Here is a 13,648-nt window from a genome sequence, read left to right as displayed (position 1 = left end):
AAGATGCGCGTTTGGCGACACCAACGAGAGCTCGAGCTGGAATCCAAAGAAGGAAAAATTGACGAAGTCATTCACATGAACGTTATGAAGCGCAACAAGCCGTCAACGTAGGGGCCAAAAAAAGTCCGCGCGCTGGAAAAAGGTTTCGTAGTTCGCTTCCTTTGGTGCGCAAGCAATGACTCTTTCATTGGATTACGTCTTCACAGTTTTCACAAACCCACTACAGCAACAACAACAAAAAACCCAACGCGTCGCTATTAATTCAAAGGTGTTTACGTCGGCTTTCTCTTTATTGGTTCAGCAACATTGCTCGGAAGAACGAAACGAATACCAGTGTTGACAAGTTCGCATTTCTCTCTCCGTAGACGTTTCAATTTGCTGGGGGCTAGAGCTGTTTTGGACAATAGCGGCACTATCACCCGTTGTCGCCTCGCGCCCGAGCTTTCCACATCAGAACGAAACTTCACTCGACTCATGACCAACGCAGACGATGCGAAACCGCCACTTAATGAAACTCTTCCTTGTAGTGTCGCGCGCTCGTTCGAGGAAATATGGCAAAAACCATTTACGCCGTACATCTGTCCTCCTCTGTGTTGCACTGCGCTCCTCTCCCTTCCTTTTTTTCTTTGGTGAAGCGGAGACGAAGTCTGCGTGTTTTATTCCGACTCAGCAGCAACTCCCCTCTTTACCTTTCCTTGCGTAAGCGTGAACACCACTCGTTTGTGGCCCACTATGGTACTTGTTAGAACTGCCGTCATTGTGACGATCGCCGTTGTCTGCGCTGTCACGGCGTACGGCGAAAACGCAGTGGGACTGGACAGCGGCATTTGGGATGTGAGGACACTCGTGCCCGGCAGAGGTTCCATCCCGCCATCTCATGAGTTGCACGTCGAGTCTGATCGGTGGGCGCTGCGCGAGCGCAACTTCTCACGCATGCGTCAGCTGCTGGATTCTACCGCCGCGAAACTGGGTGTGATTTATACCGCCGTTCCAAGCTCGGAGACGAAGCTGTGCCGCGCTACGCCGTCGCTTAGGTTCGAGTGGGCCGCAACGCGCAGCGACGACGGCTTCTCTGTTGACTGCCTCTCCGTGGACTGGTTTACTGCGGCGTCGCTGCACAAGTTCGCGGGTGAGGGGTCTTTTCACAGTCACTTCGACCGGCCAAAGCCGCTGTCGGTGGGATGGAGCGGAGCGTGCGTCGCTACATCGTGGAGCCTTCGGGATATCTTCTTTGCGAAGGTGGCGGGGGGAGGCGTCATCGTATCTGCCACTCTCACGGACAACTCGAACGGTACGCCGGTGCCGTGTAAGGCGTTTTTTGAGGTGACTCGACGGCCGACGGCGGCCGCCGCAGAGAAGTCGTTGTCTTCGAGCGTATACGTGCCCATCGCGATGCTGTTGGTCGTGATCGCGATGCGTCTGCTTCCACGGTACATCCTCACCCGCAATGGTCAGATCGACCCGTCCAGCTACCGTGGGCAGAACCCAGCGAATTTATCGTCGGCGCACCGTGCGGAACTGTTGCAAAAGCAGCGACGGATCATTGAGCAGATGAAAGCGGAGGACCGTGCAAATGCGCCAAAGGAGAAGACAAGCTAGTCCGAACGATGCGCTGCTAGTGCACCGTTGTTAGAATTTTATTCGCGATAACATGTCTCGTTCCAAAGAACTTATTGCTTTTAGGAGCTGCCGTTGGCACACAGGTTTGAAGGCTTTAGGTTTTTTTTTTAGATACTGCAACGTTGTGGCGTCACTCCGCTGCCCGTGATGGAGCTGTCCAACCGGCAGAAACGACAATGTGCATGATTGCCACACACCTAGAAAGATAAAAGGAGGAAATTGTGAAGCGAACAACATCAACTGTGGGGAGGGGGGAGGGGGTGAAGAAGGCGTTGTTTTGACTTCTCTTTAACAGACTTAGGCCTCTTGTGTCTCTTGGACGTCGTTTTCAGAATCCAACGTGCAGCTGCTACGAGTCTCACGAAGGGAGCACCTACTCCTGGGTGTTAGAGGCTCTTCTATTTGCTCATGTGAACATTTGTACATCATCAGTTCTACTGGAACGAGGACCCACAACGTTATCTTCTGTTCTCAACACCTGCTTTTTGTTTCTTACATGCACGATCCGATCGCATTCTACGTGTGTGCGCATCCTTAGCAGGAACGCACAGGCACACAGTTTCCTCCTCCGTTGGAGACATGCGACGCGCAAATGAAACTCGTCAGCTTAAAAGCGTCCAACGTGTACGCCGAAGAGAAGGACGATGCCACAAACACGATCGACTTCACAAAGATGATAGGGGTGGAGCATCACCTGCAGCGCGAGCTGGTCCGGCCAACACCATCCCTAACAGGATGCGCACCACCCCGCCACGCCGACATGGGCATGGGCTTGTACCGCTTCTCCAACGCCACAAATCCGGTTTTTATCTTCGTCAGCGCCGATGACCGCAGCAGTGTGTGCGCGCGCTTCTTTTGCACCCGTTTTGTGCACTACTTCCGCTGGAAAGGCGAAAGCATTCAGTTCTACGTCGCGTCTGCGAACTTTCATGACCACAAACCAGCCTGCTTTGACGCGCAACGGGAGGCGTGGCGGGAGCACAATCGGCGATGCATCGATGCTGCCGTAAACTACTTCACCTCTGACCCGAAGCTGGGTTTTGTGGCGACGCCGGTGGCCTTTATTTACACCGACTGCAGAGCAAAGAGCACGCGGGAGGAGATATTGAAGCTGCTCCCGCACGACCGCCCCTTTCTCATCCGCTGGCTTTACTTTGCCGAGGACTGGGACACGGCGGATGAGGAAATGGATCGACGCATCATGGTCAGCCTGCAGCGCCAGGCGTTGCGTGTGTCGCGGTGCAGCGGCAGCGTCGTCTGCTCCGACATGGCGAGCTTCCTGAACGCGATGCTGCCTGTCTTGTATCAGCTGTACACGAAGGAGCCGGTCGACGGGGCACCGAGCGAGACTCTCCGCTCGTTTCCTCCTGTCTTCTTCACGCGACACGGTCAATCGGAGTACAACGTAGAGGACCGCCTAGGCGGCAATTCGGATCTCACAGATACCGGTCGAGAAGACGCGGAGGCCATCGCGTACTTCTTCGAACACGAGGTGCGCACGAATGAGCGGCTGTTCGCGGACCGCAGCGTGTCTTGGGGAGAGAACGCCGCGTTTGAGGTGTGGTGCAGCCAGCTGCGGCGCACGCAGAGCACAGCGCAGCCGACGGCGAACATTCTCACTGAGGGGGTGCTGAAGACGTTGAAGTCACTTAACGAGATACACGCCGGCATTTGCGAGGACATGACAAACGATGAGATCAAACTGCTCTACCCTTTTATCCAATCCTTCCGTCACATGGACAAGGTTGGCTTTCGCTACCCCGACGGCGAATCCTACGTTGACCTGGTGCGCCGCCTCACGCCGCTGCTAATCGACTTGAACAACTGCACCAAGTGTGTGGTGGTCGTGGCACATCAGGCTGTCCTGCGCACCGTGCTCTCTTTCTTTGGTGGTCGACCGGTCGAGGAGGCGGTGCACGTGCCGTGCCCTCAGCGCACGGTGTGGGTCTGCACCACGAATCGCCTCGGCGAACCTCAGCTCGCAGAGATCACGCTATCGCGCCGTCGAAAAGACGAAGGGGAGACGCAGGCGAGGTGGGAGGGGTGGTGAGCGCATTCGATTCAGTTCAGCGGAGAACAAGCACCCAATATTTGTCTCATCTTTTTTTTTATTTGCTGCTTACATATTTTTCGGAGAGGAGGCAAGCCAAATTGCTCATGACGACAACATCCAAAAAAGAGGACGCGGACCCTCACCACCTGTGGTCTTCACCCACCTAGTATCCGCAACCCTATCGTAAGAAAATAATTATTGGCACGTTAAGTGTGACAGCAAATGCTCTAGCGCACGCTTCCGAGCCTACAGCGGCGCGTGGGCCCCTCAGATGCAGCTCCGCAATGGTGAAGCAGGTGTGACTAGGCGAAACACTTTTCGTTGTTGTTCTACAGTGGGCGTAGGAGGGCGTGCAGAGACTGCGTGTCTTCGTTGCGTTTTTTTTTTCTCATGGAGTCCTCAGAAGGGAAGCACGAGCAGGGCGGCGACTGCGTGCGTTGATGTATCATATATCCGTAGTTTGGGCTTGCATGATTGACCGACGGGCTTTTACTATCGATTCCAGCTGCTCTTCAAGTTCCGTCGAAACAGGAAGAAAACGGAACACATTAGAGAAAACAAAACTTTTAACCCTTGTAGCTGCGTGTGCTGAATAGAGACACCAAGTCACCGGATGCTTTTGTATGAACTGCCAAAGGTGTTAGCCGTTGGCTGATGATCGCCAACAAGTTTCACCCCCGCACGATCAGCTAAAGTGGTGTTGTGTACGTGATCTTTGTTCCGACCACTTCGCAGCATCGCAAAAGGAAAAGATGTTCAGCGTAGGGTCGTAAAGAGAAATTAAAACGGAATAAACTACACGCACTTCAATCTTGCTGCGCGTCGCACTTCCCCTTCAATAGGAGTGTAACGCCTATTTGCTACTACGACGCTCCCGCCCTTTCGTTAATCTCTCATCTATCTCCCTCTCCTCCCTTCTTTCTTCTGGCTGTGTATCACTTTTCCGCTTGTGCCCCCAAAAAGCGAAACAACCTTTTCAAAGGCTCGGCAAGGAGTCTCAACCTCTTCCTCCACTAAATATCGTAGCGTATTGAATAACCGTCTTCCCCCCCCTCTCCAGCATCTTTACCTTCTTTTCTTATAGACGCTTCGACGTTGCGACGCTAGTTTTGGGGGTCGCTACTCCCTTTCTCCTTCTCCTTGTGCGATGTTTAAGCAGTTGAAGCAGAGTGTGGTGTCGGCCATCTCGTCTGATCCCCTCTACGCCTACACACTAGACACGTCCAGCACGACACTGTGCGGCCGCGGGTATTTGTTTGAAAAGTGTGATGCAGTCGTGCGGGCCAACGGAAGAAAAGTGTCGATTTTTACCCTTCACACAAAACGCCTGCTGGAGCGCTGTACGCCTGATGAGGCGCTGACGGTGGTGAAGACGGTCAAGGACAGCGTCGCGCTGCTGACGCACTTGCGACACCCCGGCGTACTGGCGATTGAGGGCCAAATTGTTGAGGAGAAGAAGAAGGTATGGTTTGTGACGGAACGGGTGACCTCGGTGCTCGCGCCGGAGACGGTGAAGGACCTCCCGCAGCAGGTGAAATTGCTAGGTATGACCCACTGTGCTGAAGGTATTCGCTTCTTGCACGAGAAGGCAGAAATTTTACTCGTCAACTTTGCGCTCTCATCGATCTACGTGACGGAGGGGAACCGGTGGAAGGTGGGCGATTTGTGCTTCGCCGTCCCGCGGGCACAACTTGGCGCGCTGACGCCACCGACGGTCCCTTTTCACAGCGTCGCGGCACCCCTGTTGGACTACCTTCCCATCGAATACATCGACTTCTGCACGAGGCGGAAGAGCGCGACGGACAACTTGTTTGCCGGGACCTCCTCTGCGCCGCTGGTGTTCCCCGACAGCGACACCTACAGCTTCCTCGTTGTCACCTGCGAGGTGATCGATGAGAGGCGTCTCTTCAACTGCGGCGGCAACGCGCAGGAGCAGCAACGGCAGATGAGCGCGGCGGAGTCGAGGGTGGCTCAGTACTTCCCTGCAGGAGCCCTGCGGCTGCCGCGGCCGCCCATCTTGACTGTTGTCAACACCGGCCCCTTTGCCACGCAGGACATGAAAACGCTGATCGGGCTGGCCACCTTTGACACGCTCGACAGCGATGCCCGCTTCCGCCTTCTGAAAGGACTCTACGACGGACTGGTGCAGGGAAGCTTCTGCGAATCGGTTCTTCTCTCCGACGTTGTGCCACTGATGGTGCGGGAGAGCAAGGTGGACGCGATGCTGCGTTTTGTGCTGCCGATTCTCCTACTCTGCACCAAAGCCATCTCGAGCGAGAACTTCAACCGTGCGTTGCGGGACTACTTCGTGTCCTTTCTCACCGCCATCATTCGCGCGCCGTCGATGGAGAACGTGAGCGTGTACGCCGAGCAAGTGCTACAAAAACGCGAAGGTCTCGACAAGCACTTTTCCTCGGTGGAGGACCGCGCCACCTACCTCATCCCACTCATCTCGAAGCTTCTGCAGAGCGACGGCAACGAGCGCATTCAAAAGGGCACGCTGGAATGGCTGCTCGACATTCTGAAGCAGACACCGACCGTAAAGCTGGGGCTGCCAAACGACATCGCCGCTCGTTTAATCGGCGTTGCGTCGGCGAACACGAACTCGTTCATGCTCGCTTTTCAGTGTGTGGAGCAGATCCTTACCTTTGCCTCCACAGAGACGAAGATGGAGGTGGAGGCGAGTCTGGCGCGCAGCATCTCCAACTCTTCCGCCTACTTCACCTCGACGCAGTTGGACTACATGCTGCGCGTGCTAAGGAGCATCGAGGAGAATATGTCATCGGAGCACCGCGCATTGAAGTCGATCCCGCTGCTCTGTCCCCTGTTGCTGCACGCCAACGGCTCTGTCAAGCAGTTCGCCGTCGCCTCGATCGTCAACTACGCGCAGGCGTTCAACGCCGGCTCCCCAGCGCCACTGCCGCAGAGCCACGCGCTCTTTACGCAGCCCACCGCATTGGTCTCCTCTTCTTCCTCGGTGTCACCGCCAGTGCGAAGCAGCGGACCTACCGCGAATGGTAGTTGTGGTGTTGCCACCTCCGCGAGACGCAACGATGACGATCTCTTCTCCACGCTGTTTTCGTGAAGAACGGAAGGTAGAGCAACGACAACGGGCTTTGCGCACGTTATCCCGGCAATTTGCTCATGATGACCGAGGCAAATTTTTCTTTGCTTGAGAGCGTTTATGGCTTGGCTGCTTTTTATTGATTTGTTTGCGCTGCTGCACCTTAACGCAAATCCTAATGCTGAGAAACAGAGCAAGTGGAAGAACAGCGTGTGTGAGACCGTTTCAAAGCGTCGTTGATTCCGATGTTGTGAGCTGTAAAGGCGTCGCTTTGGATCTGCGGAACGTGCATACGCAAGCTTCAAAACCGAAGGTGATTCATGACGATCTCACAGGCGCCTTTGATGGGCGTTTCATGTTCCCTCTGCAACGGGTTTTCTACTTCACCGTTCTCGTCCTAACTTCTCCGCTCTCCACTTATGCGCTTAAGAAGCAAGGAGGTTTACACCTATTGCGAACTTCTCATACCTGCGATCGGGTTCGTTGCACTGCCATCACTCTCTACGTGATCCCATAAGAGAGGTCAACCACGACAGCAACGCAGAGAGCAACAGGAGCAAACAAATTGCAGCAACAATGAGCGCCGAAGGTAACAAAACCGCACCGAGTGTCGCGAAGCCACCCACTTCACGGTCGCCGTCCCCTTCGCCCCTCTCCTCAGACGATGGCAACGACCGCAACACCTACTCCATCAGTCAAAGCCTCTTCGACGCATTAGTGGCCAGAGGATTTAGCGAGAATGCGATAAAGAAGTCTATTGTGGCGGGCTGCGTCGATGAGTCGACCTGCACGCAGTGGATCCAGTTGCACGAGGGCCACCCTGAGCTCGACACCCCGATGGAGCCTGGCGTCGAGGTGGTGGTTAAGGCGAAGCGCATCCTGACGGAGGCGGAGCGTGAGGCCAAGGTGAAGGAGCTACAGGAGCGCGCAAAACAGAAGAAGGAGGCGGAAACGAAGGAGCTGCAGCGGAAGGAGCGGGAGCGCCTCGACATGATGCGCAAGATGGCACACATGAAGAACGAGATGGAGGACGTGCGACGCAAGATGGACATCGACGAGGCCCGCCGCGAGAAGGCGGCTGACTTGGAGGCGCGGCGCCGTGTTAAAATACAGATCGTCGCGGATCGCCTGCAGCGTAAAGGGATGTCGAAGGACGAGGCCTACGCGACGGCGGAACGAGAGTTTGAGGAGGCCGCAGAGCGTGGGCGGGCTGAGGCCGCGGAGAAACTGGCGAAGCTGCAGGAGGCGGCGCAGCCTTCCACGGCAAAGTCAACAAGCGCGCCCGCGGAGGACGGTGCGGCGGGTGTGTGGGACCTCTCTGCGATCACGGCTGCCGCTTCTGCTGAGGCGAAATTGGATACCGTCTTTGCTGGTGCCACTCCCGCCAGCGCGGAGGAGCTCGTTGCGAGCATCCAGCAGCACACGCCGGCTGCACAGAGCGAAGAGTGCGTGCGCACGCTGCGCCTCATTCTGAGCAACATCATCACGGACCCCTTTGACATTAAAAAGCGAACGTTGCGGGTGTCGACGAAGGCGTTTCGAGAAGCTGTCCTTCCCATTGAGGACGCGACGCAGCTGCTGCGCTGGTGTGGCTTTGACCTTTCCACCGATGCCACCGGAGGACACACGATTTGCCTGTCAACTGTGCTGATTCGGAAGTTGCGTCATGCCCTCGCACTTCTTTCTCGTTAGCTTTCGTTCGCTCGGCCTTATTGCGTCGTCCTTTGCTCTTCATTTCGTTTTTTGTTGTTGAGTGGTGTGCTTACGTGGCAGCGAAACATACCACAGTTTCATCGTTGTCGCGGCGACTATGTGCTACACACACCATCTTTTTTCGTCATAACAGCTGAATCTTGGTCGGTGCACGTCAGGGCCATTTATCGCAAAGGGCAACATATCCAGTTTGCGTCAAGTTCAATACAGAATTCTCGATGAACTCGCCTGTTCCTGGCTACCTGTTAAAAACGAAAACGAAACCGCAACAGGTTGAAGCTGCTTCGCTTCCGAATTCATCGAAAGTAAAAAGCAAACGCTTGAGTACATTTCGCGGCGGTGAAAGCAAGTTTTGTTTTGCCGAGACGACGGTTTTCTGTAAAATCGTTTTTATGGCATAGAAGATCGTACTGCCACTTTCGTCTTCTCAGTCATTTTCAGCCCCACTTCCCCGCTCCGTTTTTTTCTTCTTCTCCCCTTTCTCAATTCCGCTGTTTTCAACTCACTTACCTCTGCAATACGCTGACTCTTCTGCGAAGCTGCTGCGAAGGGACGCGCTTTTCCTCGCTTTTCCTACTTTCCGACTCGCGCTGTGTTTGCGGTTTGCGTTGCCCGACAGACCACATCCTCGTGCGCATGTACACGGAGGACGAAATCCTTACCAACGTAGAAAGTAATCTAAGCATGAATCACAACGACGCCGCCGCGTCCTACGACGATGTAACGCGTCAGCGGAAGGACGACCGAAGCAGCCAGCAGGTAGCCTTCCGCCATTTTAATAATTTTGTCAAGAAATCGCTCATTCAGTTTGCATTGGACCGCCTCGCCACTTCTGGAGCGACAGAAGGGGGCGGTGCTGCGGTGCTGGACATCGCAAGTGGGCGCGGCGGTGACGTGGGCAAGTGGGTTTACTCACAGAGTCGTGTGCGGGGCCCGGGACAAACCGCAGCAGCATCGGCTCTGAAGACTGTTACCTACGATTGCTATGATGTTTCTCCCGAATGCATTCATGAGGCAGAGCGGCGCTTTACAGAGCTTGTGAACGGGTCAGACAAGCCGCTGACCTGCGACGCTTCCTTCTCCGTTGCCGACTGCTTCGCGGACAGTTTCCTCCAGCAAACCTTGCCGTCCTCGCCGCTGTTTGGTCACTACCACGTCGTCACCATTCAATTTGCCTTTCACTACGCTTGCCAAAGTTCGGTACTTATTCGCGATGTTCTGTCCGCGGTGTCAAACGCGCTGGTGCCGGGTGGCGTCGTCCTGATTACGACCGTGGATGCCGAGGTGCTGTCGCAGCGCGCCGCTGACGGTAAGCTGGGCAACGAACTGTACGAGGTCACCTTTCCTGAGCCGCCGACCTTTGACGTCACGACCAACGGAACAAAGCAGCTCGTTCCTTGCACCAAGTATCACTTCCACCTCGAAGGCTTTGTGGACTGTGCCGAGTACGTGGTGTGCATGGAGATGGTCACCCGGATTGCTAGAGAGGTCGGCTTGAACGTCAGCGAAGCAATGACGAAGCCTTTCTCCCAATTTGTGCACGAGTACGCGTCCAACTGGAAACTGAACAAGGGCAACAAGATGAGCCCGTCGGAGTACGAACTCGTGACGCTGTACCGCTCGATCTGCTTTGAAAAGCAACGCGCATGAGTTTCGCCGACAGAAATCTCCGTGTGATGCGAAAAATAATGATAACTTGTATTGGAACAACCGTGCGCCGAGTGCGCTCCTTCCAATGGCGAGGCCTCTTTTTATGGGGGGTGATGGACGTGATTCAGCACTCGTCACCGTTATACGTGACTGCGCGGTCGAAAGAGCCGCATGTTGAAGCAACTGCAATTGCATACAATGAAGTTGTGTGAAGGCGCTGGAGAAAACGGATTATTGTTCTTGTGTTTTTTTCTCAAAATGCAAATAACTTGTGATGCGCTTTTACCTGCTCAGCTGACGAGCTGTCAGGGTTTGAGTGCACGAAGCTCCAGTGGTGTCGTGACCTTATGGGCCGTTGAACGCGCGCCAAGCACATTCTGTGTGTTCATCTGAACCTTCTACTCCGTTGCGCATCTTCTCTTCCTACTATCTCCATCCTGTTTTCTTTCTGTTCCACTCAACTGTGCGTTTCTTCACAAACAATGGCCGAATCAAATCAAAACCGTAGAGCTGCAGTAGTGAAAGCAGAAGCGTGTTGTGCATCATGTCGTTGGAACTGACGAAGCCGAGTAGCGCGGCCCTGCAAACTGCGCTGCGGGCGTTTCTGGAGAAGGAGCGGCCTCCGCCACTCGTGCCGCATCCCCCGAAGAAAAACACGACGTGGCGCACCCGTCGAATCGTCGCGGAGCTCAATGCGTTGAAGAGCGTCGGCGCCCTCACCAATTTCGAGACGGAGCTGCGAGGCGTGTTACTCTCGCAGGAGACGCGGTGCCGCACCAAGCTGATGGCCGCGACGTTCGGCGCCGAGGGCGCTTTGCGTGAGAGGGAGCTCATCGAGGGGGAGGAGACGACGCAGCGAAGTAAAATAGCTGAAACGTACTGGGCCGAAACCGGCAAGCAGTTTGACCTTCTACATACGAATCTGCAGGAAGAATGGACCCGCCGCGCTCTGCGCCGCAGTGAGCGCTCTGAGCGGCGTGCTCTTGCACGTTCCATACGGACGACGCAGCTTTTTCTGCGTGAAACGAATGATCGTGTCGCTCTCTGTGCACAGGAGGAGTGCTGTCGAGAGGAGATCAGGTATCGCCGTGTTATTGAAATCGGCAACGACCTCCAACGCGAGATTGTCACGGAGTGTCGCTTGTCCGGCCACCTGCGCAGCGTTGCTTACTCCCGCACCGTGCAGGAGACGCGTCGTCAAATTGAGCTGCAAGAGGACAGAGATCGGAGTGCGGTGGAGCGGTTGTATCACTTGCACACCATTGCGCTGTTTGAGTGTGCGAAGGAGGACTTCTCGGCTGCCATCCGAAAGGACGTGGTCCTGCTCTCTGACACAAACCGGGACACCGCACAACAGGCAGCCGTGACAGTCTGCGCCAGCAACCTTTTGCGCTGCGTGGAGCAGGAGACGCAGTTGCGGCTTCTAGTCGAAGAGCAGGAGACAGCGCTGTTCAAGACACTTTCGCAGAACTTTTTACTCGGCTGGCGAGTGGTGTACAAGGCGATCACAAAAGATCCAGATGTGCGGAGTGTCTTTAGCAAGGTCGAACTTCTCGTGCGCCACCAACTCGCCGGTCAGGAGAGGACCGCGTTTGACGCGTTGAGGCTCGCCGCAGAGTGCCGTATGTCCGCCTGCAAACGTCACCGTGGCGAACGTCGCGCCCTCTGCCAGGACTACGTGACCGGAGCAAGAGCCCTGTGGGAGGAGGAGAATCGTGCGGCCAATGTTATCTTCCGGCAGCTCCACCTCTGGCAGAAGGAGGCCGGCGCTCTGCAAGCTGTCACGGTACTCGGGATAGCGGAGACTGCCGCTCGCCGGGGGGTCTGCAGTGCGGAGGCGCAGGTACGGCTGCGCCTCAAGATTAAGTACGCGGCGGTCTCGGTGCTCCTCAGCTGTGCAGCGGTCACGCAGCGCATCCTCGCTGACGAGGCTCACGACTTCAACCTGCTGCGGCGCCGCTACATCGGTCATTTCCACACACGACAAAAGGAGCTGCTCACTCTGGGGGAGAGCGCCGCACGAGCCGTCATCGACCACTGCGAGTGCACCGCAGCAGCTGACTTGTTCTTGTCTCTGCGCCAGTCGCTGGCGCGTTTCCGTGCGTCAGACGTGAGCCGACCTCTTCTTCTTGTGGAGGAGCACTTTCGCAGTCAAACTGAGAAGGAAGAACTCGAGGAGCGGCATGCACTGGCCCTGCTTTACTGCTGCCTGCAGGAGCGCTCAAGTCGGCTCCAGGTGGAAGCGGACGAGCGATCTTCGCATTGGCACAGGTGCGTCGCGCAGTTGTGCGATTCTGAACAGAATAGCCGGCGGGCGCTTTGCACTGCAGCAACTGAGCAACTGTCGTCTCTGCACACATCAGCTCGTAGCACGTTGGAGGAAATTGAGGTCAGCAACGCAGCTTCGAAAAGAGGTGTGGCAGCCGACCAACACGATGCTGACGAGGACGCATTTCTCCTGCTCAACCTCGACGGGGACCTGCCCGAGTGCGTCGAGCAGGCATGGCAGGAGGTGTACGCCGACTGGGAGCTCACAGAGAACGCCTCTTCACTGGACTCGTATGAGTCGCAGAAGGTCAGCGGACCGCCACTGCTCAACTCCTATGCAGCTCAGTGTGAGGAAATGCTTACGGATGCCTACCTGCAGCGCGATTTGATCCACTTCGCGGAGCACGCAGAGTGGCGCCGCCTTCTCCGACGGACGCAAAAAAGCTACACCGACAAGGCGTCGCCGGTGTGGACGCTGCACAGCATTTCACTTAAACAGGAGCCGAACCAGCGTGCAGCGAGCGTCAACATGTGGGACTCGAGTCAGCTCTTCGACGTTAGCTTTTACCTGGCTCAGCAGCAGGAGGAGGGCATTGTGGGCGAGCGCACCATAGCGTTTTACGTCCCATACGCGCCATCAGCTGCGGCGGTCATGCCGCGCTGCGCAAATCCTGGAATGGCCTTTTTTCTTATTCTGGATGAAGAGGGTACGGTTTTGTCGTCTGCCAACCTCGTGATGGAGGCGTGCAGCGAGGACGTGGGGTACCTGTGTGTTCCCCTGGACAACTCTGCCGGCTATCTTCGGTTCGAATAGAGAGCGTTTTTTTCTTCGTTGATTTGCTTAGGCCGTCTGATCTACGTGACACAACACGGGCTCTTTACCCTTCCTTGTTCCCGGTTTCTGCTTTTCGTCTTGATGTAAACTACTGGAATGCATCTTCTGCCATGTCTATTCGATATCTCCTTTTTTTTTTGTATGCTTTATGTAGCGTCCAGCTTGTGTTTATTTTTGCTCTCTGCGGCCTTTCGAAGCTTATGAACACTGCCCTGCTCTGAAAGCGACATGCGCACGCGCGATAGTGGAACAAATAGAAAATTGCGTTGAAGCGGTTCTGCTTCTTCATGACTTGAAGGGAACGCGACGAGGGTGAGTTGGCACGCAAATGAGCAGTGCCTCAAATCCACGCGACAACTGCTGAAAAAGAGCGGCGAGGGAAAAAGAAAAACAACGCGTTACGTGTGTTGCTCTGAACATGCCATCAAGCGCGTAACTCTGTTTT

The 13,648-nt window shown here is 55.5% G+C and overlaps 7 protein-coding genes across 11 annotated transcripts in view; all 7 read left to right on the top strand.

Moving 5' to 3' along the window:
• ABB37_04920 (putative mitochondrial hypothetical protein) overlaps window positions 1-111 on the top strand; it is a gene marked incomplete at its 3' end in the record, with an annotated part of 497 nt that extends 386 nt beyond the window's left edge. For both annotated transcript variants that reach the window (XM_015802753.1, XM_015802752.1), the window contains exon 1: window positions 1-111. This exon is cut by the window's left edge. In XM_015802753.1, the coding sequence (XP_015658269.1) occupies window positions 1-111 (111 nt within the window).
• Window positions 112-634: 523 nt separating this feature from the next.
• ABB37_04919 (hypothetical protein) lies at window positions 635-1,599 on the top strand (the record flags this gene model as incomplete). 2 transcript variants are annotated; one of them, XM_015802751.1, is made up of 1 exon in its annotated part: window positions 635-1,599. In XM_015802751.1, exon 1 carries the CDS (start codon window positions 733-735, stop codon window positions 1,597-1,599), a length of 867 nt encoding a protein of 288 aa, XP_015658267.1. In that variant the 5' UTR covers window positions 635-732. The 2 variants fall into 2 exon arrangements, with proteins under 2 accessions (XP_015658267.1, XP_015658266.1); XM_015802750.1 differs by having other exon boundaries at window positions 646-1,599.
• Window positions 1,600-2,157: 558 nt separating this feature from the next.
• ABB37_04918 (fructose-6-phosphate2-kinase/fructose-26-bisph os phatase-likeprotein) lies at window positions 2,158-3,670 on the top strand (the record flags this gene model as incomplete). Of its 2 annotated transcripts, none has more annotated exons than XM_015802749.1 (1): window positions 2,158-3,670. In XM_015802749.1, exon 1 carries the CDS (start codon window positions 2,213-2,215, stop codon window positions 3,668-3,670), a length of 1,458 nt encoding a protein of 485 aa, XP_015658265.1. In that variant the 5' UTR covers window positions 2,158-2,212. The 2 variants fall into 2 exon arrangements, with proteins under 2 accessions (XP_015658265.1, XP_015658264.1); XM_015802748.1 differs by having other exon boundaries at window positions 2,161-3,670.
• Window positions 3,671-4,635: 965 nt separating this feature from the next.
• Window positions 4,636-6,758, top strand: ABB37_04917 (hypothetical protein; the record flags this gene model as incomplete). The annotated part of the gene is made up of 1 exon (XM_015802747.1): window positions 4,636-6,758. Exon 1 carries the CDS (start codon window positions 4,821-4,823, stop codon window positions 6,756-6,758), a length of 1,938 nt encoding a protein of 645 aa, XP_015658263.1. The 5' UTR covers window positions 4,636-4,820.
• A 408-nt stretch (window positions 6,759-7,166) lies between these two features.
• On the top strand, window positions 7,167-8,429 carry ABB37_04916 (hypothetical protein; the record flags this gene model as incomplete). Its single annotated transcript, XM_015802746.1, has 1 exon — window positions 7,167-8,429. Exon 1 carries the CDS (start codon window positions 7,314-7,316, stop codon window positions 8,427-8,429), a length of 1,116 nt encoding a protein of 371 aa, XP_015658262.1. The 5' UTR covers window positions 7,167-7,313.
• A 559-nt stretch (window positions 8,430-8,988) lies between these two features.
• On the top strand, window positions 8,989-10,100 carry ABB37_04915 (putative mRNA capping methyltransferase; the record flags this gene model as incomplete). Its single annotated transcript, XM_015802745.1, has 1 exon — window positions 8,989-10,100. Exon 1 carries the CDS (start codon window positions 9,087-9,089, stop codon window positions 10,098-10,100), a length of 1,014 nt encoding a protein of 337 aa, XP_015658261.1. The 5' UTR covers window positions 8,989-9,086.
• Window positions 10,101-10,607: 507 nt separating this feature from the next.
• ABB37_04914 (hypothetical protein) lies at window positions 10,608-13,182 on the top strand (the record flags this gene model as incomplete). 2 transcript variants are annotated; one of them, XM_015802744.1, is made up of 1 exon in its annotated part: window positions 10,608-13,182. In XM_015802744.1, the coding sequence occupies exon 1, from the start codon at window positions 10,645-10,647 to the stop codon at window positions 13,180-13,182; it is 2,538 nt and encodes an 845-aa protein (XP_015658260.1). In that variant the 5' UTR covers window positions 10,608-10,644. The 2 variants fall into 2 exon arrangements, with proteins under 2 accessions (XP_015658260.1, XP_015658259.1); XM_015802743.1 differs by having other exon boundaries at window positions 10,616-13,182.
• Between the last annotated feature and the right edge of the window lie 466 nt (window positions 13,183-13,648).

Source organism: Leptomonas pyrrhocoris (genome assembly GCF_001293395.1).
Source record: "Leptomonas pyrrhocoris isolate H10 chromosome Unknown, whole genome shotgun sequence".
Taxonomy (NCBI): Eukaryota; Euglenozoa; class Kinetoplastea; order Trypanosomatida; family Trypanosomatidae; genus Leptomonas; species Leptomonas pyrrhocoris.
This window is presented reverse-complemented; position numbering and strand designations above follow the sequence as displayed.